The 26,886-nt window shown below is 33.8% G+C and overlaps 1 protein-coding gene across 2 annotated transcripts; it reads right to left on the minus strand.

The window, feature by feature from the left end:
- Positions 1 to 12,558: 12,558 nt before the first annotated feature.
- On the minus strand, positions 12,559 to 20,754 carry LOC139856197 (homeobox protein LUMINIDEPENDENS). Of its 2 annotated transcripts, none has more exons than XM_071845450.1 (13): positions 20,411 to 20,754; positions 20,098 to 20,125; positions 19,861 to 19,991; positions 19,428 to 19,768; positions 19,237 to 19,330; positions 19,053 to 19,146; positions 18,765 to 18,894; positions 18,601 to 18,652; positions 18,376 to 18,416; positions 18,196 to 18,272; positions 16,496 to 17,089; positions 13,963 to 14,507; positions 12,559 to 13,492 (listed from the first exon to the last, which is right to left on the minus strand). In XM_071845450.1, the coding sequence occupies exons 1-13, from the start codon at positions 20,588 to 20,590 to the stop codon at positions 12,776 to 12,778; spliced, it is 3,024 nt and encodes a 1,007-aa protein (XP_071701551.1). In that variant the 5' UTR covers positions 20,591 to 20,754; the 3' UTR covers positions 12,559 to 12,775. The 2 variants fall into 2 exon arrangements, with proteins under 2 accessions (XP_071701551.1, XP_071701550.1); XM_071845449.1 differs by having other exon boundaries at positions 18,367 to 18,416.
- Between the last annotated feature and the right edge of the window lie 6,132 nt (positions 20,755 to 26,886).

Here is a 26,886-nt window from a genome sequence, read left to right on the forward strand (position 1 = left end):
CATGCTTTATGTAAAATAAGCGATATTGTAAGTTTGTAAAATATTGTATAAAAGTTTGAACGCGAAATATTATTATAATCAGTTTTTCATATAGAATTGTAGTAGTTGAATTGTATATTAGCTACTAAGTATGAACTTAACGGGTAGGTACTACCCGAATTTAAACTTATAAAACGCTAATATGAAGAAAAAGCTTTTATAAATGAGTTCATATTATGCTACGAAATACTATTAACTACTCTTAATATTCTGTATGATTAACTTGTTCCATTTAACTATTTTGAAGGAAATGGCACCGACTACTCGACACACCGTGAATATGAATGAAGAGGAATTCCGTACTTTTCTAGCTTCAAACATAGCCGCAGTACAGGCTGCGCTACATACCAACTATAACCTTGGATCTAGCAGTACAGGAAATCGTGTAGGATGCACCTACAAAGAATTCACTGCCTGCAAACCTTTGGAATTTGATGGAACCGAAGGACCGATCGGATTGAAACGGTGGACCGAGAAGGTTGAATCGGTGTTTGCCATAAGTAAGTGTACTGAAGAGGACAAAGTGAAGTACGCTACGCATACCTTCACAGGTTCTGCGTTAACATGGTGGAATACCTATCTAGAGCAAGTGGGACAAGATGATGCGTACGCACTACCGTGGTCAGCATTCAAGCACTTGATGAACGAGAAGTACCGTCCCAGAACCGAGGTCAATAAGCTCAAGACAGAACTTAGAGGGTTACGAACCCAAGGATTTGATATTACCACGTACGAAAGACGATTCACAGAATTGTGCCTATTGTGTCCGGGAGCATTCGAAGATGAGGAAGAGAAGATCGACGCGTTTGTGAAAGGATTACCGGAAAGAATCCAAGAAGATATAAGTTCACACGAGCCCGCCTCCATACAACAGGCATGTAGAATGGCTCACAAACTAGTGAACCAGATTGAAGAAAGAATTAAAGAACAGACTGCTGAAGAGGCCAATGTGAAGCAAGTCAAAAGAAAGTGGGAGGAAAACGGTGATAAGAATCACCAATACAACAACAACAGCAATTACAACAATAATCGCAACAATTATCCCAACAATCGCAACATCAATCGCAACTACAACAAACGGCCCAACAACAACAACAACAACAACAACAGCAACTACAACAATCATCCCAACAACAATAATAACAGCAACAACAACAACAATCAGAAGCAGCTATGCCAAAGGTGTGAAAAGAATCACTCGGGGTTCTGCACCAAATTTTGCAACAAGTGTAAAAGAAATGGTCATAGCGCGGCGAAGTGTGAGGTCTACGGACCAGGGGTTAATAGAACGAAAGGAACAAATGGTGTCGGAACGAGTAATGGCGGAGCAAGTAGTGTCGGAGCAAGTTATGCCAATGTAGTTTGTTATAAATGTGGAAAACCAGGCCACATTATTAGAAATTGCCCGAATCAGGAGAACACGAATGGACAAGGCCGTGGAAGAGTTTTCAATATTAATGCGGTAGAGGCACAGGAAGACCCGGAGCTTGTTACGGGTACGTTTCTTATTGACAATAAATCTGCTTACGTTTTATTTGATTCGGGTGCGGATAGAAGCTATATGAGTAGAGATTTTTGTGCTAAATTAAGTTGTCCATTGACGCCTTTGGATAGTAAATTTTTACTCGAATTAGCAAATGGTAAATTAATTTCAGCAGATAATATATGTCGGAATCGAGAAATTAAACTGGTTAGCGAAACATTTAAGATTGATTTGATACCAGTAGAGTTAGGGAGTTTTGATGTGATAATCGGTATGGACTGGTTGAAAGAAGTGAAAGCGGAGATCGTTTGTTACAAAAATGCAATTCGCATTATACGAGAAAAAGGAAAACCCTTAATGGTGTACGGAGAAAAGGGCAACACGAAGCTACATCTTATTAGTAATTTGAAGGCACAAAAACTAATAAGAAAAGGTTGCTATGCTGTTCTAGCACACGTCGAGAAAGTACAAACTGAAGAAAAGAGCATCAATGATGTTCCCATTGCAAAAGAATTTCCCGATGTATTTCCGAAAGAATTACCGGGATTACCCCCACATCGATCCGTTGAATTTCAAATAGATCTTGTACCAGGAGCTGCACCAATAGCTCGTGCTCCTTACAGACTCGCACCCAGCGAGATGAAAGAACTGCAAAGCCAATTACAAGAACTTTTAGAGCGTGGTTTTATTCGACCAAGCACATCACCGTGGGGAGCTCCTGTTTTGTTTGTCAAGAAGAAAGATGGTACATTCAGGTTGTGTATCGACTACCGAGAGTTGAACAAACTTACCATCAAGAACCGCTACCCACTACCGAGAATCGATGACTTATTTGATCAACTACAAGGCTCGTCTGTTTATTCAAAGATTGACTTACGTTCCGGGTATCATCAAATGCGGGTGAAAGAAGATGATATTCCAAAGACTGCTTTCAGAACACGTTACGGTCATTACGAGTTTATGGTCATGCCGTTTGGTTTAACTAATGCACCAGCTGTGTTCATGGACCTTATGAACCGAGTGTGTGGACCATACCTTGACAAGTTTGTCATTGTTTTCATTGATGACATACTTATTTACTCAAAGAATGACCAAGAACACGGTGAACATTTGAGAAAGGTGTTAGAAGTATTGAGGAAGGAAGAATTGTACGCTAAGTTTTCAAAGTGTGCATTTTGGTTGGAAGAAGTTCAATTCCTCGGTCACATAGTGAACAAAGAAGGTATTAAGGTGGATCCGGCAAAGATAGAAACTGTTGAAAAGTGGGAAACGCCGAAAACTCCGAAACACATACGCCAGTTTTTAGGACTAGCTGGTTACTACAGAAGGTTCATCCAAGACTTTTCCAGAATAGCAAAACCCTTGACTGCATTAACGCATAAAGGGAAGAAATTTGAATGGAATGATGAACAAGAGAAAGCGTTTCAGTTATTGAAGAAAAAGCTAACTACGGCACCTATATTGTCATTGCCTGAAGGGAATGATGATTTTGTGATTTATTGTGACGCATCAAAGCAAGGTCTCGGTTGTGTATTAATGCAACGAACGAAGGTGATTGCTTATGCGTCTAGATAATTGAAGATTCACGAACAAAATTATACGACGCATGATTTGGAATTAGGCGCGGTTGTTTTTGCATTAAAGACTTGGAGGCACTACTTATATGGGGTCAAAAGTATTATATATACTGACCACAAAAGTCTTCAACACATATTTAATCAGAAACAACTGAATATGAGGCAGCGTAGGTGGATTGAATTATTGAATGATTACGACTTTGAGATTCGTTACCACCCGGGGAAGGCAAATGTGGTAGCCGATGCCTTGAGCAGGAAGGACAGAGAACCCATTCGAGTAAAATCTATGAATATAATGATTCATAATAACATTACTACTCAAATAAAGGAGGCGCAACAAGGAGTTTTAAAAGAGGGAAATTTAAAGGATGAAATACCCAAAGGATCGGAGAAGCATCTTAATATTCGGGAAGACGGAACCCGGTATAGGGCTGAAAGGATTTGGGTACCAAAATTTGGAGATATGAGAGAAATGGTACTTAGAGAAGCTCATAAAACCAGATACTCAATACATCCTGGAACGGGGAAGATGTACAAGGATCTCAAGAAACATTTTTGGTGGCCGGGTATGAAAGCCGATGTTGCTAAATACGTAGGAGAATGTTTGACGTGTTCTAAGGTCAAAGCTGAGCATCAGAAACCATCAGGTCTACTTCAACAACCCGAAATCCCGGAATGGAAATGGGAAAACATTACCATGGATTTCATCACTAAATTGCCAAGGACTGCAAGTGGTTTTGATACTATTTGGGTAATAGTTGATCGTCTCACCAAATCAGCACACTTCCTACCAATAAGAGAAGATGACAAGATGGAGAAGTTAGCACGACTGTATTTGAAGGAAGTCGTCTCCAGACATGGAATACCAATCTCTATTATCTCTGATAGGGATGGCAGATTTATTTCAAGATTCTGGCAGACATTACAGCAAGCATTAGGAACTCGTCTAGACATGAGTACTGCCTATCATCCACAAACTGATGGGCAGAGCGAAAGGACGATACAAACGCTTGAAGACATGCTACGAGCATGTGTTATTGATTTCGGAAACAGTTGGGATCGACATCTACCATTAGCAGAATTTTCCTACAACAACAGCTACCATTCAAGCATTGAGATGGCGCCGTTTGAAGCACTTTATGGTAGAAAGTGCAGGTCTCCGATTTGTTGGAGTGAAGTGGGGGATAGACAGATTACGGGTCCGGAGATTATACAAGAAACTACCGAGAAGATCATCCAAATTCAACAACGGTTGAAAACCGCCCAAAGTCGACAAAAGAGCTACGCTGACATTAAAAGAAAAGATATAGAATTTGAAATTGGAGAGATGGTCATGCTTAAAGTTGCACCTTGGAAAGGCGTTGTTCGATTTGGTAAACGAGGGAAATTAAATCCAAGGTATATTGGACCATTCAAGATTATTGATCGTGTCGGACCAGTAGCTTACCGACTAGAGTTACCTCAACAACTCGCGGCTGTACATAACACTTTCCACGTCTCGAATTTAAAGAAATGTTTTGCTAAAGAAGATCTCACTATTCCGTTAGATGAAATCCAAATCAACGAAAAACTTCAATTCATCGAAGAACCCGTCGAAATAATGGATCGTGAGGTTAAAAGACTTAAGCAAAACAAGATACCAATTGTTAAGGTTCGATGGAATGCTCGTAGAGGACCCGAGTTCACCTGGGAGCGTGAAGATCAGATAAAGAAGAAATACCCGCATCTATTTCCAGAAGATTCGTCAACACCTTCAACAGCTTAAAATTTCGGGACGAAATTTATTTAACGGGTAGGTACTGTAGTGACCCGAACTTTTCCATGTTTATATATATTAATTGAGATTGATATTTACATGATTAAATGTTTCCAACATGTTAAGCAATCAAACTTGTTAAGACTTGATTAATTGAAATATGTTTCATATAGACAATTGACCACCCAAGTTGATCGGTGATTCACGAACGTTAAAACTTGTAAAAACTATATGATGACATATATATGGATATATATATATAGTTAACATGATACTATGATAAGAAAACACATCATAAAGTATATTAACAATGAACTACATATGTAAAAACAAGACTACTAACTTAATGATTTTTAAACGAGACATATATGTAACGATTATCGTAGTAAAGACATTTAATGTATATATATCATATTAAGAGATATTCATACATGATAATATCATGATAATAAAATAATTTAAAATCTTATTTGATATTATAAACATTGGGTTAACAACATTTAACAAGATCGTTAACCTAAAGGTTTCAAAACAACACTTACATGTAACGACTAACGATGACTTAACGACTCAGTTAAAATGTATATACATGTAGTGTTTTAATATGTATTTATACACTTTTGAAAGACTTCAATACACTTATCAAAATACTTCTACTTAACAAAAATGCTTACAATTACATCCTCGTTCAGTTTCATCAATAATTCTACTCGTATGCACCCGTATTCGTACTCGTACAATACACAGCTTTTAGATGTATGTACTATTGGTATATACACTCCAATGATCAGCTCTTAGCAGCCCATGTGAGTCACCTAACACATGTGGGAACCATCATTTGGCAACTAGCATGAAATATCTCATAAAATTACAAAAATATGAGTAATCATTCATGACTTATTTACATGAAAACAAAATTACATATCATTTATATCTAATCCATACACCAACGACCAAAAACACCTACAAACACTTTCATTCTTCAATTTTCTTCATCTAATTGATCTCTCTCAAGTTCTATCTTCAAGTTCTAAGTGTTCTTCATAAATTCCAAAAGTTCTAGTTTCATAAAATCAAGAATACTTTCAAGTTTGCTAGCTCACTTCCAATCTTGTAAGGTGATCATCCAACCTCAAGAAATCTTTGTTTCTTACAGTAGGTTATCATTCTAATACAAGGTAATAATCATATTCAAACTTTGGTTCAATTTCTATAACTATAACAATCTTATTTCAAGTGATGATCTTACTTGAACTTGTTTTCGTGTCATGATTCTGCTTCAAGAACTTCGAGCCATCCAAGGATCCATTGAAGCTAGATCCATTTTTCTCTTTTCCAGTAGGTTTATCCAAGGAAATTAAGGTAGTAATGATGTTCATAACATCATTCGATTCATACATATAAAGCTATCTTATTCGAAGGTTTAAACTTGTAATCACTAGAACATAGTTTAGTTAATTCTAAACTTGTTCGCAAACAAAAGTTAATCCTTCTAACTTGACTTTTAAAATCAACTAAACACATGTTCTATATCTATATGATATGCTAACTTAATGATTTAAAACCTGGAAACACGAAAAACACCGTAAAACCGGATTTACGCCGTCGTAGTAACACCGCGGGTTGTTTTGGGTTAGTTAATTAAAAACTATGATAAACTTTGATTTAAAAGTTGTTATTCTGAGAAAATGATTTTTATTATGAACATGAAACTATATCCAAAAATTATGGTTAAACTCAAAGTGAAAGTATGTTTTCTAAAATGGTCATCTAGACGTCGTTCTTTCGACTGAAATGACTACCTTTACAAAAACGACTTGTAACTTATTTTTCCGACTATAAACCTATACTTTTTCTGTTTAGATTCATAAAATAGAGTTCAATATGAAACCATAGCAATTTGATTCACTCAAAACGGATTTAAAATGAAGAAGTTATGGGTAAAACAAGATTGGATAATTTTTCTCATTTTAGCTACGTGAAAATTGGTAACAAATCTATTCCAACCATAACTTAATCAACTTGTATTGTATATTGTGTAATCTTGAGATACCATAGACACGTATACAATGTTTCGACCTATCATGTCGACACATCTATATATATTTCGGAACAACCATAGACACTCTATATGTGAATGTTGGAGTTAGCTATACAGGGTTGAGGTTGATTCCAAAATATATATAGTTTGAGTTGTGATCAATACTGAGATACGTATACACTGGGTCGTGGATTGATTCAAGATAATATTTATCGATTTATTTCTGTACATCTAACTGTGGACAACTAGTTATAGGTTACTAACGAGGACAGCTGACTTAATAAACTTAAAACATCAAAATATATTAAAAGTGTTGTAAATATATTTTGAACATACTTTAATATATATGTATATATTGTTATAGGTTCGTGAATCAACAGTGGCCAAGTCTTACTTCCCGACGAAGTAAAAATCTGTGAAAGTGAGTTATAGTCCCATTTTTAAAATCTAATATTTTTGGGATGAGAATACATGCAGATTTTATAAATGATTTACAAAATAGACACAAGTACGTGAAACTACATTCTATGGTTGAATTATCGAAATCGAATATGCCCCTTTTTATTAAGTCTGGTAATCTAAGAATTAGGGAACAGACACCCTAATTGACGCGAATCCTAAAGATAGATCTATTGGGCCTAACAAACCCCATCCAAAGTACCGGATGCTTTAGTACTTCGAAATTTATATCATATCCGAAGGGTGTCCCGGAATGATGGGGATATTCTTATATATGCATCTTGTTATTGTCGGTTACCAGGTGTTCACCATATGAATGATTTTTATCTCTATGTATGGGATGTGTATTGAAATATGAAATCTTGTGGTCTATTGTTACGATTTGATATATATAGGTTAAACCTATAACTCACCAACATTTTTGTTGACGTTTAAAGCATGTTTATTCTCAGGTGAATATTAAGAGCTTCCGCTGTTGCATACTAAAATAAGGACAAGATTTGGAGTCCATGTTTGTATGATATTGTGTAAAAACTGCATTCAAGAAACTGATTTCGATGTAACATATTTGTATTGTAAACCATTATGTAATGGTCGTGTGTAAACAGGATATTTTAGATTATCATTATTTGATAATCTACGTAAAGCTTTTTAAACCTTTATTTATGAAATAAAGGTTATGGTTTGTTTTAAAAATGAATGCAGTCTTTGAAAAACGTCTCATATAGAGGTCAAAACCTCGCAACGAAATCAATTAATATGGAACGTTTTTAATCAATAAGAACGGGACATTTCATTTTCGATTTATAGAACTTAAGTTATGAACGATTGAAGTTATGTTTTTGTATGATTAAAGGTGAACGTTTTTGGCATGCTAAATGACATATAACTGATAATATAAATTCATAGGGATGTTAGACTTGAAAAACCACTGATATTATACTCAAGAATCGGGTCGATTCGAATTTTCTTTAGACTTTTACGCTCGTTCAAAGTTTGGTACATGTTAATAAAAATGCTGTTTGATTTCTGAAAACTGCATGAACATAGTTTAACGTATTCTGTAACTGGGGCTTTTCTAGGACAAATCAGACTATACAAAAAATTGGGTAGATTCTCCACTTAAAAACGCCGCATCTCCAATTGGCGGTGACTGATTTGGAGTTGCGCTGATTTTTCTAAAAATCACAGAAGTTGCTGCTGTAAACCTTGTTTTAAACTTGTGTTTTTGCAAATGTTTCGGGTTATAAAAATAATGACCAATACTTGAGACTTGAAACTTTTTGTATGAACTTAATACACTTATATTAACTATTTCATATAGTGTGGGGTGTTCTAAAGTGGTAATTTTGTATATGTATAAACCATGTAATTTAAACCGTCCGTTTGGACATTTAACCCGTTTAAGCCAAAAAGTGTCAAAATGGTTAACGGGCACCGAGGACACGTCCGATATATCAATTTAAGTAAGTTTGAAGTTTGTAGTGTTTTAAAAATGATTTTTGGCATGTTTTGATCAAAATGGGTATTTATGACCCATTTGAGTCATACGCGTCTACTTTGACCAATATGCGAAATTTTGAGGATCAAAGGTATGTAACACGTCTAAAATATCATTTTTAAACTTATGACATGATTTTTACATGCTCAAGTATTATGGTTTGAAATTTGAGTTGTCAATGGAAATTTTTTATTATTTTAGTGAAAGTGTCAAAATGACTCTCGGGCTCACTTTGTAGGCTCGTAAATTATAAATGATTAAGTTATGGCGAAAGCTATTAATTGGGTCAGAAAGTAGATATGAGATGCTTCAAAATGATATAAGATATGTATGATTTTGTTGATTCAAAACTAGATTAAAACGAGCCTGAAAACAAGATGTTGGGGCTGACTTTTAGTTTTGGTAAAGTGTTAAAAATGACTCTTGGGTCTACTTTGCGGACTCGTAAGTTGAAATTAGTTAAGTCTCGATAAAAACTGTTAATTGGTATTGAAAGTATTTACGACATGCTTTAAAACGATATATTATATGTATAATTTTGTTAAATCTAAACAGGTTTAAAACAAGCGTGAAAATGGGTAATGGTTGCTGATTTTGAACACTTAGCATTTTATCAGCAGTTTACATTTTATCAGCAGTTTATGTTTCGGGAGGCTGTTTTCGCGAGGCCATAACTTTCAAACCGTAACTCCGTTTTCGTCAAATAAACTGTCTATAGAAAGGTGGGATGATATACTTTCCAATGGTCACGACCTAAGGTATTATATCAAAGTTGATGGGATCCGGAATCAGCTACAAAATACCTAAAAAATACATATATGTAAATAATATTTTTTTCTAAGTAAAAATAGATAACCTAAGTTTGACTTATGTTTGACTATTTGACCAACTTGGGTAATATTATGAGATTGTTTATTTGTGTTGACCATGTTGACTGTGTTTGACTTGCGTTTGACTTACTTTGACTTCTGTTGACTTTTGTTGACTTTTGCTAAACTTTGCTAAATTTATGAGTCGGACTTGAGCAATAGGACTATACTTACCCTATGGACCGACCTAGCTTATTAGACACTTATTGACCAACATATGTTCTCTAGGTTGAGGTCTACGGTTACTTGCATTCCGATATCTGGTCACATCTCTGTGATTTATTTCTGAAGTTGTCAGGTGAGTTTCATTTGCTCCCTTTTTAATTGCTTTTGCAATCTATTTTTTTGGGCTGAGAATACATGCACTTTATTTTAAACGCAATGGATACAAGTACATACTAAATTCTACACTGAGTTTGAACCGAAAATCCCTTAGCTTTGGTAACTAGTAACTGCCGGTTATAAGAACTGGTGGGCGAGAGTAGTTATATATGGATCCATAGGGCTTGACATCCCCGTCTGTTCCAGGTATAGAAACCCTAGCCTGAACTATAAAACAGACGTATGCTATTTGAGGTTAGTACACGATGGTTTGTGTGTATTGTACATGTTGGTTGCATGTATGTTAAAACAGGGGTACTTATTATATAAACGTTAAAGTTTAGTTACCAGGGTGCTCAATCTTGTAGAATATTTTGATACACGTTTCTGGATGAAACAACTGAAATCTTGTGATCCACCTTTATATACAGATTATGCGCAATATTAAAACTATGAACTCACCAACCTTTGTGTTGACACTTTTTAGCATGTTTATTCTCAGGTCTCTAGAAGTCTTCCGCTTTTTGCTTATACGTTATACAAGCTATGTGCATGGAGTCATACATGCTTTATTAGAGAAAACTTTGCATTCACAAAATCATCACCATGTATCTTATTTTGACTGTATTGTCAACGGATGTATTATTGTAAACTATTATTTACGGTGATTGTCTATATGTAGAAATCATCAGATGTCGAAAGCCTTGGATTTAGATATTCATTTATGGTGTGTCTTTTCAAAAGAATGCAATGTTTACAAAACGTATCATATAGAGGTCAATACCTCGCAATGAAACCGGTGAATAACGTACTGCGTCAATAGCGATTTTGGCGGGTCGTTACACAAACTAATTTTTTCAATACCAATATTTTCAATAATAACGTTTTCAATAATAAAGGAGTTATTCATTACACAACAACAAAAACCAATACCACATAAGTCGTGTATCAGGGAGGTGGGATGTAGACAATCCTTCCCCTATCCGAGAACAAAGACAAGTCATTTCTCCACCCAGAGTGAAAACACTTTTAAAAGTAGAGAAGGTCCTCCCTCTCTATTCGACGGATAGAGAGATGGCTTCTGAGTGGACCTCCGGTTAATAAGTGCGGCAAAAAAATTAAAAATAATAAAATATAATAAAAAAGAAAACTGAGACACCAAGAAAATGATAAAATCAAATTTTCATGGTTTTTAAATCCTGCCTGAAATTTAATTTAGGCTCTAAGAGTTAGTCAAGTCGTCAATAAATCGAAGCTTGCTGTTGACTCAATAACTAGAGCCGTAAAGGAGTTATTCATTGTAATTGTATTATACATTTTATCAACATCAATACTAAATTATCGAAAACTAATTTACAAAACTGTCGTGCAACGCACAAGCTCATAAACTAGTATACTAAATGACATGGGATTCTTGATCGTTTTAGTTATATCGCGATGTCGTTTTGAGTTTGCGTTCACACTACAAAGGCCCCCTCAACTTTCACACAAATTACACATCGCCCCCTCAAATTTACACTTTTTATTAGTTATATCGCGATGTCGTTTTGAGTTTGCGTTCACACTACAAAGGCCCCCTCAACTTTCACACAAATTACACATCGCCCCCTCAAATTTACACTTTTTCAGGGGTAAAAAGTGTAAATATATAATTTTATTAAAATAAAAAAAACTTACTCCACCCAAATTTATAACGGGCCCCATCTTCTCGCTCGGTGCGAGTTAAATTTTTCCGAGGCCACCGTTCAACTCGAAAAAATCTCACGAACCCAACGAGACTAACTATATGCGAAACGGACATCGTTAAAAAAACACTAAATAACGGGCCCTATATTCACGCTCGGTGTGAATTAAATTTTTCCGAGACCACCTTTCAACTCGAATTAATTTTACAAAAACGACGCGACTAACTATACGTGAAACGGATATCGTTAAAAAATTAAATATTTCGGGCTAAATTACATACATATACATACACGTCCAACAAACAACCCAACCTATTAGATATATTAGGTACCAAACAAGGTATATCCAAATTCGACCGCGCACCGAATACAACCGCAGCAACGCGCGGTCGAATTTTTTCTAGTAATAATTATAAATAAGTAAATAAATATCAAGAAAAGCATAAACCCTATACAATGTAACCTTTTAATTTGTACAATACAAATTTTTAGTTAACGGATCATACGATTCTGCGGAGACTATTGCTATGCGTATAGAATATGCAAACCTAAAATTTAAAAATTAATTACTAAAACTAATATTTTGTAGGTTACTTGTGGTTTTGCCTTTGCGTCTTAACAATCCAATCCAAACCAATTAAATATGTTCCTTTCAAAAGCATGTTGGACCTAATAACATTCAGGCCCAATTGAATCAGCTTGCGGGCACTTATTAATTGAACGGAATCTTATGAAAACTTGGACCAAACAACACTAAAGCCCAATTTAATTTTTTTAGCTCGTAACAAAGTTAATAAATACTTAAATAATCTTTAATTCAACCTCTCTCCGTGTTTCTCTGTTTCGCAGGTGTCTCCTTTTTAAATTAACTTTAGAATTTTTATGACTCATTTAAAATAGAAAAAAAAAAGATAAACCAATTTTTGTTTCATTGTCTATTGGCCAATATGTAAATCAAGACATCCATGAGGTTTCTTTCGCAAGTTTTTTTTAACCCAAATGCCTAGCTACAAAAGTAACAGCTATCAGCCCGTGGTCAACATATCATCTCCTGCGGTCCCGCCACCGAGAACCATCATTCCTACCACCAAGATTTCGATACCGAGAAGCATCCGGTTGCATTCTCGACATATCTTGTCTATAGTTGTAGCTCTGCCCATGAGGGTCCAAATATTCCCGCCTATCAACATTTGACCTAATCGGACTATTGGTAGGACTCCAAGTTTCGAACCCGGGTTCACCCCGATACGATCCTCCATTTCTCTCCCATGTTGGACCCGTTCGTGACACGCCCGGTTGTACAAATTCTCCTGTACCATATGCATTGTAACTTGTATTATTATACTCTGTTTGAGAGTATGGGCCCGGACCTAAACTATTCCGACCAGTCCACGATTGAACCTGTGGGAATTGTGGTTCGTGTATAACGTGTCGTTGAGACTGTAACTGGGACCCACTACGTTCCGTCCATAAGTAAGAATTTGAGGTTCCTTGTAACGCTAAACCGTGTTCTGTTGCCTGAATGTTTCTCTGATCAAGGACCATATCTGAATATAACTGATTAGCATTGGCCTGAATATTTCTCTGATCAGGAGCGAAATCGGAAAATCGTTGGTGTTGGGCCCACGGTGTAACCGTCGTCGTCGAAGCCAACAAACTACTTTCTTGAAAATGGGCTCCTTGAATGGCATATGGGTCACTGTTAAGCGTCACTGTTTGCCGTGAAAATGGATTTTTAGCAATTTCCGGCTGCCATCCACTCTGAATCAAAAGAAAACAATCAGTAAAAATCCCGGAATAAATTAAAAATTAATAATTTTTTTTTCCTTTATATTTTTTTAATAGTATCTCAATTAGCTACTGAATCTCCGGTGGAATATTTATCTGCCATTAAACCCATCAACTAAAACAGAGGAACCCCCTTGTAATAAATCTTTCTTCTTCACCATCTTTGAATAATTAATTCTCTAATAAATAAATAAACCCATGAGATAAAGTCTATTTTTACCAAATTTTATTAAATCCGTACTCTTAATAAAAATAATTACTAAAACTTCTACGGCTCTTACTTGGGTCTTGACCAGTTTGTTTATAAGACCATCCAAACGCGTTAAAATAAAAAATTCTAAAATAAAATTCCTTCAATGGTGAACTTTGTAAATAATTTTATAAGCTATTATTATAGATGTATATTTATACATCAGATGATGATGTGCATATAGCTGACGCACCGTTACACGATCATTAGACGGAGTTGGAGACGGTAGTGAAACTTCAACTTTCTCATATGTTTTCCTTTCAACTAACCCATTTACGAGACTACTTATCGACCCACCACTAGCCGCATTGGCCTTGACTACATCAAGAAGTCTAACCATTTGTTCATTCGTCAAGTTCCCACCTTGACCGGCGGTCAACGCAAATACAATTTCCGGATTTTTAAGCAACACTGCTAGCAATTCAAGATCCGGCTCCGGCATGTTCTTGTTATTTTCAGCTACTGTACTGGGACCCGCATCGTTATTATTTGTAGGGTCGGGTGTTGGTTCAACGACCATATTGTTATCATCGTCTGGTGGTTGCTCAGATGGGATTTCGGGTGTTAGTGAATCGTCATAGTCCATTTCTATGTCCCATGGTTCTTTAGGGTTTGATGGGATTTCAAGTTTTGTTTTGTAAAAAACTTCTTTTTCACGTTTGATTCGGTTGTTTTGGATATCAACTTCTTTGCTGTTTTCACCACAACACACACTCCACTCCTTATTGATCATCATTTCTGCAGAGCAATGGAAAAAAAAAATCATGAGTAACTTACAGAGCAAAACGACACTAAAAGATCCAACTTCAACGCTCATGGTCTAAACACATTCAGGATCACAATCAATTACATCATGATGTTATTATATCCCCAAAGATTTTAGACAAACATTTAAAAGTCACCTAACCACCTATAATATCTGAGATATAACTCACAAAATCTAACATACGATTGGTTATGTGTCTGCACGTAAATTAATTTGCATATTAGTATATTACAGAAATATAGGATCCACAAGAATCACCATTTACTTGCAATTTAATTAAGCCAAAAAAAAAAATCATAATAAAATATACAATATATGTTATAAACCACCATGATAATAACAGCACATCACACAAACATCCCATCATCCCTAAATTAATAGCCATAACGTATTGATAAGTGAAATTATACACTCCAATTATTTTCCATATATCCAATTAATAGAAATTGACCTCACAACACCACAGTTGATAAGAGCCATCACGCACAAGACATGTTGCAAATAGAAATGGTTAAACGAGTTTTGTTTGAGGAATGAACTCAAGGTTATGAAGTTTAAGTATTTTATTTGCGATGGCAAAGTCACATCTGCAATGACACTATTAAGTAGCTTGATCCAAGGCTTAACATATGCACAAAATAAATGAATGGAATTTTGTTGTTGTCGAATGCATCACAATAGGTACCTTTTCTTTCTTGTATGGCCTTGGTCATGCATTATAAATAACATAGAGCAGTCAATTTCAATAATGACATCTCATGATAAAACTACTAAGATGATGGTAAAATTCTTTCAGGTAACATATTCTTATGCTCTGTTTTCCAGTCTGCATATTGGTGTACTATTCTCAGTAGTTTAACAGATTGGCAAATGACTAAAAAGTACTGTACTCAGAGGCTGATGAAGACATACTCTACTAAGCACCACTCACAACAGACAAACACTATGGAAAATTTATTCAGTAGCTTTTAGTTGAACTGTACGCTTGAAGACCACCTAACATGCAAGTCATGTGTTTGATTGTTTATAAAGATACAATCTATACCATAGCTGTCGCCATTAATATGCTAAATCTTCTCTTATAAAACAACATAAAAAGTCAGCGACTGACTAACGTTTCAATCGACTCGTCTGCGAGACTTTTCTAACCTTGCACTAAATAGCAATTCTAGCGTGATGATTAAAAGCTAAACTGCAAAAGTTTTAACTGGGACGAGCAAGGGACTCACACAAGTGAAAATTCCGGTTAATTTTCTTTATATGAGATTATGAGTCTCTCAAGTTAAAGAACTCAGATCTCGTTTAGACATTTCTATCTTGAACATTGACTTACGTTGATTTTTTGATTTTTTAATATATATACACACACACACACATATTTACATACATTTGTACGAAATTTTACAGGAAAATCCGAGAAATTAGCGAGAAAATCCGACAAATTACGAGATTTTACGAGAAAGCCCGAGCAATGAGCGAAAAAATCTGAGAAATCGTGGCTTTGACCAAGTCTGACCCCGTTGAAAGAGAAATCTCGCGAGATGGACATCTCGTCTCAACTGCCTTCCAAAATTCTCGGGTATGTCAATTAGTATCACATTTTATATATTCTTGGTTACCTTACCTAAAACGTGTTACATGTACATTCCCAATACGTAAAATTTAAGGCCTAGATTGTTTTAATTAATCATTTTCATTTGCTTAATATAGTGGCTTAGAATGAGTATCTTGTTGAACCAAGTTATGGTCATGTATTAGATATAGATTTGCCATCTTATTTTGCACCTTCCATAAAAAACAGAATATTTGTCAAATAAAAATCCATTTTATATTATATGTTGTATTATATAGAATCCTTTTGCCATGAGCTGAAGTTCCCAATTGGTCCAATGAACCTGCAAACAGTAAGCTCCAAAAAAACAAAGATGAAAAAAGATAAATTTTCTCACAAGTGATATACCTGGTGGAATGATCCATGAGATCTGCAATCTCTTACACTTCTTCCACACGGGTTCCTCCGAGTCTATAATCTTCTTATCGTTAACTAGAACCTTTTGCGGTTCATCAACCGACATAACGTTATTCGCTGGCATTTTGCGTTTCTCAACTATGGGTTGAGCATGAGCTTTAGTATCAAAATGCTCCTCAACTTTCGAATGATCATGGACCAACGGCTCAACTTGAACTTTAGCTGTTAAAGGGGACATACTAGAAGAACCCGTGGGTCCCTCAACTTTAGGATGAACGTGGACAGGAGGCTTAACGTGAACTTTAGCTGGTGAACGAGTCATGCTAGAAGAAGTAGCATGCTCCTCAACTTTAGGATGAACAGGAGTTTTAGCATGAGGGACTTCAGTTTTCTTTTGAGGGCTTTTGTAACTTTCCCCGTACTTATTTCGCATGAATTGCGCTCGCATTTTGGCTTTTTGTATATCATCAGCTGAAAGTGGACGGCCCTGAGGTGCAGTTATCACACGGGTAACCTGTGGGGTACGAGCAACAGCTTTTTGGCCGGGTTGCTCAACAAGCTGTACTTTTCTGCGCTCTCTTGCATCTGAAATCTAGTTAAGGAAGTAACTATGCATACAGCATACCTCTAGTTGTTCATCAACTTCAACACAATTTGATATACGTATTCACTAAACGAGATATATTCGTTCTTAAATGATCAACGTATGCATAACAGTTCAGAAAAAACACATTTTCATGTATAGTTGCATAGTTGGTAGTACATTTGATATCAAACGAAATAGATTTGTTTAATTTGTTCTGAAATTTCCTTTTACCATTACTGTATTAGCTTTTGCCCAACAAAGAAGATACCAATACAAGCTTCCTTCATGAATAAAAAGATGGCAGACTCAAAATTACTCAAAAACCAAAAAATAAATAAATAAATAAAAATGCCATTTTGCACTGCCAGAAGTTATCTAATGATATTGCAAATTCATTTCTTTCGACAAACCCTTTTCAAAATTCAAAAATGACCAACATATGGAATGACAATCAAAATGCCCTAGAATGGCCATCAGGGATCTGTATGAGCATAATTATATTGTATATTTTTTGTGATTGTACCAAACATGAAACTTTCAACAGATTTGTAAACCTAAATTTGTGCTCATTTTCTTATCATTATGTGATAAAAAAGTATACCTAGTAGAGAAATCTAATGTATTGATATAGTTATTAAGCGGGTTATGCGCATTACAATACACTTTCACGACTCTCAGCCTTACACCGTTAGCTTTTAAGGTGATATACTTCTAATTTACATGTTTGCTAGACCTTTGAGATATAGAACATACACCAAATTAAGCCATACAGGTCAAAATTGCCACCGCAAGTCCTAATATGTTCTTAATCAGTTTCCGTAAGGTTTTCCTGTTAAGAGTATGCGGAGAAAGAACACATTTTCTACTCAGATGTACATGGCATATACGGAATCCAATGACCGTTTCCGACCATTCACTACCCACCCCAATATATGCTTGGTGACGTTTGATAGTTAATTTTATTTTGAGGAATCATGTATAAGCTATATATAGACTTTAATAGTTAATACTTGTTGTTTCCTATTACAAAGGTGGTTGGTGTATGTTAGATTACTAAAAATAACGCTATCGGTTTCCATAAAAAACGCAAAAACCCCAAGGATACGAGATGAAGATACACCTCTAGGAAGCTTTGTATTTGGGTCATCAGAAGGCGCTGTGAGCAATTTCACCGAATGTGGCCTGGGAATGAGAATCAAGAAATCAGGTTAAGCACTCCAAACTTATTGCTCTTACAACTGTGTCTCAACTTGATCAACACAATTATTATTATTACTTTATATACCTGGAGTTTTCAGAGTTCTCTTGCAATGCATATATGGCTCCCTATTCAAGGAAAAATTGATATTTATAAAATAAGTAAATACACAATACATGATGTGACAATGAACTTAAATTTATCACATTTATACTCTCTGATTTGAACAAAATATTAGGAAATTATTGGAAGAAGCCTAAAAGAACAACTAAAAATGGGAAATTTTTGATAGATGGAGCGAAAGAAACTCACAGGGTTGTCTACTGTTGACTCCAATGATTCATTTTCCATGATTTCAACAATGCTAAATATACCATTAAAAAACAATCAATATAGAAACATTGGCAAAAATATCGGCACAAGTGGAAACACACAAAAAAAGAATAAATAAATAAAAATATAATAAAATAACTTGCCTTTGCTTCAGTAGCATCTCATTCTGAGCATCAACTGGGGAAATGTTGGTATTGGGCTTTCTATTTGCTTGGCTTCTTGCAAATATCTTGCTCCATCGAGACAACAATTTTTTTGCCCTGTTTGAGATATCTGATCTTCAAAACAGATAATGAGATTCAAATAACAAAAAAGCTAAAAGCTAAAGAAGCTACGTAAATGTTTACAAACTTAAATTATATGTATGCAAAACAGTTTCCTACCAAAAAAAAAAACAAATAACTTGACAGTACCAACCACATAAAACACACCTGATCCTCGGTAAAACCGAAGTTTGTTGACACTTTGCAATATCGCTGACATGTGTGCTGGGAGAGCTTTATGTAAGGGCAGATGACAAAGAACCTAAAGATAGCTCCATTCAGTTATTTATAAATAAAATACATATTGAATAGTATACATGTATCAAAAATTTATGCTGCAAAATATATATACCCTAAGAATGACATGAAGAACAGTTGTTTGCTCTTCGATTGCTGCTTGACTCAGCCACGAAGCTAAAATCATCACACCTCCATTTGTCAAGAACCTGCAATTTCATCTTAGGATGATTAAATCTTATATATCTATGCTTAATAGACAATTAGACAATGATAGCTACTCAATGGAGAAAAAAATAAGAATACCAATAAAGCACTGAATCATTTTGTATCTGCAAGATCCATTCCATCAGTTTGACTTGCCCAGAAAATGTTTCTTCTTTCCTCAACATACTAAAAATATTGGACATAAAAAACTTATCCGAGTCATTTGTATCAGGCAACACCTCAGCTTGCACTGTACTAGGTGCTTCTACAATGGGTGGGCCCATTGAATTCAATGGAACTGGTTGGGCGGGTGTTTCCACATTAGAGCTCAACGACCCATCTTGCTGCTGCACACCTTCAGCAGATTGGATTGCTTTTTCTCTTGATAATCGCATAAATCTCCTAACTTTTGAGCGTTGACTATTAAAATATTCTTTAACCTAAAAAGATGGTATAAAATAAGAAATGGTATCCAAAAACAATAGAACTCACATTCTTCATATATCCACAAAATGGAAAACTAAGCAAAAACCTGTGTTGCTGTCAAACCAAAAAGAGCGCAAATTGCTCGAATTTCTTTCTTGCGTATTTCATCTTTGACAGAAAAAATCGATTGCATGTATTTTATTGCTTTTGGATTCAACAAATCTCTAGGTCTTTTCCCTGCAAGCAAGATACAATTAAGACACAACTGCACAAAAAGTATCAACGAAAACAGTACCTAAACCTTCAATGCAAATCAGTAGCAACTAGCAACTAGACATCTTACCAATATTTATCGAAAGCGCACCCGCTGCCTGCACATATAAAACAAAATACATAAATCAGCACAAATTATACCACATCTAATGACGATTCTAATAACCTAAATCCAATCTATAATCCTATTTGCTCCTCTAATTCAATAACCATTATAATTATATATTTTTCTGCAGCAAAATTCATAATTAAGTATGTTCATATAACCTAAATCCAAAATTTATACGATTATTCATCAAGCAAAAGCTGACTGAAACGAATTAGAGTTCTATCACATATCACATATATTGAATTATAAATAATTACAAAAATATTGAAATTACCATTTCTTGAGACAGAGGATTGACACCGGTGAGTTTGCATTGCGTGATAACGATGTTTTGCAGTTCATAGATCTGTTTGCTTATTAATTCTTTCTGTGATTCCAACAAGCTCTCATACGACGTCGTAGGGTTCGATGATACTACTAGTGCGACCTGATCACTTGCTTTCGAAATCGCCATCTGTAATCGATTAATTGAGTTAAGATAACATAATTGTGAGAGTAATTAGGGTTTTATGGTGCGAAATTGAATTTGATTTATTGGAAGTAGAGGTAAATTTAATTGGTTAGGGTTAGGGTTTGGAAATTGATTTTAGAAATTTGCACGATACAAGAGACGAGGGACCGAGTCCGACCGCTTAACGTAAAAGGGCAAGTAAATTTTTATTAGACAAGTTAGATTCTATGGACCGATAACAGTGCGACACGTGGCGAGATAATTGATTGAAAAAAAAATTAATTTTTTTTTTCAAAAACAAAAAATTCTTTTTTTAATATTTTTCCCGAAATTCTTTTTTTTTCAAAATTTTTTTTGCTTTCAATCACATGTGATTGAATTTAACATGCAGTAAATCACATGTAATTCTACATGTTAATCACATGTGATTGTAAAACTCAATCACATGTGATTCTGCATGTCAAATCCAATCACATGTGATTGAATTTTTTTTTTTTAATAAAATGACAAATTTTAGTAAATTTTGTGCTAAAACCTTTAAACATCAAGTTTTTGATCAAAACTTGATCAAATCACCGAATTAAAGTCTGAAATTTTGAAAAAATGATCACGAAACGCTAACAAACTTGATCAAATCACCGAATTAAAGTCTGTTTCCTGTTGAATTTTTTTTTTTTTGAAAAAAAAAATTTTGAATTTTTTTTTCAATCACAAGTGATTGGATTTGATATGCAGAATCACATGTGATTGAGTTTGACAATCACATGTGATTAGATTTGACATGTTAAATTTAAAAAAAAAAAAATTTTGAAAAGTTTTCGAAAAAAAAAAAAATTTAAAAAATTTAAATTTTTTTTCAATCACATGTGATTGTCGCGCCACGTGTCACACTATGATTGGTCCGTTGGATTTCAATCAACTTATTGGATTCAAGTAAAATTACAACTCTATAACGTATTTAGAGAAAACTACATATTGATATTAAGTTTTTTCCAAATTTCCTAATTACTATTACTACTTTTAACAAAACAAAAGGCGTAAAAATATTAAATTAAAATTAAGGCGGTTGAAAGATTTTACGAGTTACAACATTTGATCAGACGGGACAAGTCTGCTTGAAGTGATCCAACGATTAGCAAATCATACACATTACAATTGAACAAAACAAGCAACGGGGTCCGTGTTTCGCTGTGCACGATAATTTTTTTATTATACATAACTATATGTTTCAATTAAAATATTTTAACGAAGAGTAACGTCCATATATAACTAAATTTTGACTCCTAATGTCATAAATTAGGTTATTTAATTCATCATTTTACCTAAGTTTTTAACCCATTATTAAGTATTAACCACTTTTAACCCATTATTAAGTATTAACCACATGGTAAATGTTAACTTTTAAATATAAAATCTACAATTATTATTATGTGTAATATATTTATTTGACTCCATTCTTATTAATTTCCTCCAATTATTATTAAACTTTTCTTACCCATCCATATAGGATTGATTTAGTTAAGAAAATACCCACTTGAATTTAGTAAAAAAAAAATAACCCACTTGATCTTCACATTTAATAAAACAATGTATATATTTAATAAATTTATAAACATTATGCAATGTCCCGTATGAATTTTAAAAAACCACCTCTTCCTCAATCTTCTCTAATCTCAGTTCACTGTATAACCGCCACAATCACCTTCGAAGCGCAAATGGGTCGCCGTATTTTTTTAAAATGTCACTGCCGTCTATCTCCATCGCCAATTGCCGCACCTCCGGCCTACATGTAATCTCAGGTAAGAAGCCGTTCTATTCCGGTGAGGGTCTATTCAGATTCCTCAGAAAACTGATATGATCTACTATTATTTACGTTACTTACTTCGATTGATTTCGTGCAATTAAATTATAATTCGTAACTCCCTCAAATTTAATTGGGGAATTTGATTAGAAGGTCCATTGATATTCCTAATTAAATTATGATTTCAAAACATAACTGCATTACGCACCGTTGAGATGTTGGTATAAATTGTTAGCTTATACATTAGTATTATGCATTATCAAGCACAACGCATCTTCCAATGGCACTATCTACTGAAACTTGCAATGAACAGGCTACCAAAGAACTTATGCTTACCTCCATGAATTGCAGATAGGTATGGAAGCGGAGGTGAAGATCACGATTTGTCAGACGTGGGATACCCACACTGCATACGAGAAATACCTAAGCACTGACTTTATTGCTTCTGATGAGAAGGTACACAATTCTCATTTTCATTCTCTATTATTCTGTACATGTTTATATTTATGTTTTCTGTTGATGTTGTTTATATATATATATATATATATATATATATATATATATATATATATATATATATATATATATATTAGAATGTAGATCAACAATAGATATATTTAAATTGATAAGGTGCATAAAACCGCCTCTGTCTATACATGTGTGAGGTTTATTGCTATTTCTATTCATTTGTATTGGTTGCTTTTGTAAACACTGTGTAACATATACACAGTTGCTCTAAGCATTTTTATAAAATTAGAAGGTATTTCTATACAAAATATATATGCAAATATATATATGTCCGTGTCTGTTTGATTATGGATACATATCTGTATCTATATGTTTGCATAAACATGTCTTTCATGTATGGCTTTTTCTTTCTTTTTTTTTTTTTGGTCAGTTTTCCAAAACAATATGTACACATAGCTGATAATCTGCCTATTAGCAATTGTTATTTTTATTAACCCTATAAGATACATGCATAAATGATGGATAAATAAATTGACATTTAAAAGATGTTGGTTATATATATATATATATATATATATATATATATATATATATATATATATATATATATATATATATATATATACACACACATTTGTAGGTCTGTTTCTTTATTTGCATATACATGTCAAGACATATAGGTTTCAAATTAAATAATTTGTTAACAATAATTTGTTTAGTTGGTTTGTCATTATTTGAAATTTCATAAATATTATTTGAGACCTAATGATTAGTTATAATTTCATTGTTCTATTGAAATAATATACAATATCTTAAACTATTTTGAAGTGTAGTAAAAAAAATATTGTATGCATCCTTCTATCAATTAGCATTGGTTAGTTTTCTAGCCATGTTTACAATACTTAGATGGCTATAGGGTGTCACGTACATGCGTGTGTATGCATTTACCTAATATATATAATGATGAGATGTTTCACATGCTTTGCAGGGTAATGTCATCCAATTGACTGCGAAAAGCACTGTTGCCCATTGTTTTATCCCAAGGCTTAAGGAAGGCTTAGTGTATTTGCTTAAAGGTTTTGAAGTCGTTCCCAATAGAGACGTGAGAAGTCATATTATTTAGAAATCCGTAGGTGTTGCCAACGTGATTTTGGAAGTTTCTATCCTGTAAAGAGTTTCTAACTTTTAAAATTATTAAATTAATTATTAATTAGTATTAGTTAATATGAGTTAAGTAACATTAAAGCTTTGTGGTTTTGGAAGTTGTAGGGATCACATATTATATTATATATTATATATTATAAATATAAATAACTAGGGCATGATCATTGTAATTTGGGGGTGTTGAAATGATGTTTTCAGTTTCTCACATCACCGTCCTTTCACTGAATAACCTTATAAATGAAGCTTTAGACTCATGAAAATTGGCATTCGTTCAAGGTAGATATCTTATGCATTTACGGTAAGTTGTGACAATATTTAAAACTAACTCAATTTTCAACACTTTATGACTTTATTAACATTGTGTTTTGCCCGCGCTTACCCTCATGAAAAATGGCTTTAGTTTCATATACGCATTAGTTACATCTCAGGTAAGCCGTGACTCTATTTATAACGTTAGCTGCATTTTGACTGCCATATGACCTCAATTGCAGTGTGTTACAGGCATGTTGCCAGATAAATTGCATACTTCTCAAACACCCTGCTTTGCAATTCACACCTTGAGGCAGTCGAACCTGGTCCTCCATCAGATCTCCTACTCAAATAATATAACTATTTTGCCGGAATACACTTGGTTTACAACTCATACTTTCTATACTGCATCCTGCACATTCATGCAGCCCTTCATCAGATCCCCTACTCATCTTTATGGTGTTTAGAAATGTCCAACTTCCATGATGGCGACAATGTAGCATTTTTTAAAAAAAAAAAAAAAAAAAACCATGCATAATACTATTTGTTTAAGTGTTTCGAATATTTGTATCCTTTTAGCGTTGTGACGTTCTAACCCATCCGTTGGGTATTATATCCCCAAACGCATCCACTTATCACAAAAAATGAATAGAACCGTCTGAACATCAAACGCAAATCCCAACCGACCTATAACACAAACCAACGTCCACGTGCAACGCACGGGCATTGGCCACTAGTAAAAAATAAATAATCCATTCCAAAAACTAAACAAGCATAATTTAATCTTTATTATTAGACTAACTAAAACTTGTAATATGGATATCTTTGTTGATTAATAGTAAAATGTGGGGAGAAATATAATAAAAATTGTAAGCAAAGAATAAAATAAAATTATATATAAAAAAGATTGTTTATAAAAGGTTGGAGATGAATTATAATAAAAGTGAGGGTGTATAAATAAAAAGTGAGCTTAAACAAAAAAAAAATGCTAAAAGAGTTGAAAAGATAAAATAGTTGAAAATAGAAAAGAGCTAGTGGGAATCGAACACTACCAATTTTGTTATGTAATCAAGCGCTTTACCAAATGATCCAATACGTTGTTTGTTTATATACCTAAGTTGTAAAATCTTTAACTTTAAAAAGTGTCGGGTTTTTTAAAGTCAAAATAAAGTCAAAATTGGCTGGAATGAACAGTGCCGATTGGAATTTTTTGGGGTAAGCGAGGAAATTCTCCTATGAACGAGCACATTGGCTCTCCCATAGAAGGTAAAAATATAGTTATTATAATAAACAACATTGTAAGAATACAGAACCAATAAACAAATCTCTATCTCTACTCTCTACTTATATTAAAAGAAAACCAAAAATGAGTTATCAAAAAATTTAAGAGTTAATCTTAGCCATTCATTAATTAACTAACAATCAATCAATGGGATTTGCTTGAATTTCAGAGGTCTTGGTTCTCAAAAGGTAGATCAGTTTTATGCATCATATCCTACGTAAAGTGAATTTAAAGCTTCGTACATTTAAGGTGAGTTGTATGGCTTTAATATGAAATATGTTATATATATTGATCTAAGTGTATTACCATATTGTGATAACTCGTCCAAATCCCTTTAGAGGTAGTACATCATTCATCGATTTCACTGCAAGGTATTGACCTCTATATGATACGTTTTGTAAACATTGCATTATTTTGAAAATGTACACTATCAATTGAATATATATATATCCAAGGTTTTCGACATTCGATGATTTCCACATATAAACAATCACCATAAATAATAGTTTTTAATAATACATCCTTTGACATTACAGTTGTGACGACCCAAGAATTTCCGACCAAATTTAAACTTTTATCTTTATATTATTCCGACACGATAAGCAAAGTTTGTTAAGTTAAATCTCAAGAATTTTAAACTATGTTTATACATTCATTTAACCTCGACCAAGTTCCAATGATTCATGAACCATTAAATGAACGTAAATGATTATATATGAATATGTGTATATATTACAACTTGAAAACGTTAGTGCATAAATGAATTGTAGCTATTTAAAAGTATAAACGTACGTGTTAAAATATTTTCTAAACCGATTAAAAACAAACCTTGAAATATGGTAGTTTTGAAAAACTAAATTTTATATAGATATTCTAATATTTATAAATTTATATTTCCAAATGAATATATATAAATATTTACAAAGTGACAAAAATATTAACCGTGTCATAAAATGTTTGATTTTAAAAAGATATATTTTAAGAAACAACGAGACCTTGATTTATAAAAGCAAATGACCAAAACACTCAAATGAATAAAGTTACACTTTGAGTGGGATTATTTTCATTGTTTAAATCTATTGTTTTTATAAGGGTACGAATCACTAAACGTAAAAGCTAGTTTTCTAAACGTACGAAAGTACGCTCGAAAAACCGAAAGTGATACATGAGTCGAGTGACAACGTACGAGTCATTTGAGTAAAAATTACATTTTTACTACGCACGTAAATATAATATAATATTTAATTAATTCTAAAGATTAAATATATTATATATTAAATAATATATAAACATATGATACATATGTAAACGTTGGGAGTGTCGTCAAGTTTAAAG

Source organism: Rutidosis leptorrhynchoides, chromosome 6 (genome assembly GCF_046630445.1).
Source record: "Rutidosis leptorrhynchoides isolate AG116_Rl617_1_P2 chromosome 6, CSIRO_AGI_Rlap_v1, whole genome shotgun sequence".
NCBI classification, from domain to species: domain Eukaryota; kingdom Viridiplantae; phylum Streptophyta; class Magnoliopsida; order Asterales; family Asteraceae; genus Rutidosis; species Rutidosis leptorrhynchoides.

What these genes read in the sequence shown, in the direction of transcription:
- LOC139856197 (XM_071845449.1), bottom strand. Translation starts at nt 20,590, where the DNA reads ATGGCGATTTCGAAAGCAAGTGATCAGGTCGCACTAGTAGTATCATCG. An exon ending in TGCGCTTTCGATAAATATTG is followed by an intron (nt 19,992 to 20,097) that starts GTAAGATGTCTA and finishes TCTTGCTTGCAG; the next exon opens with GGAAAAGACCTAGAGATTTG. An exon ending in TCGGTTTTACCGAGGATCAG is followed by an intron (nt 18,895 to 19,052) that starts GTGTGTTTTATG and finishes TTTGAAGATCAG; the next exon opens with ATATCTCAAACAGGGCAAAA.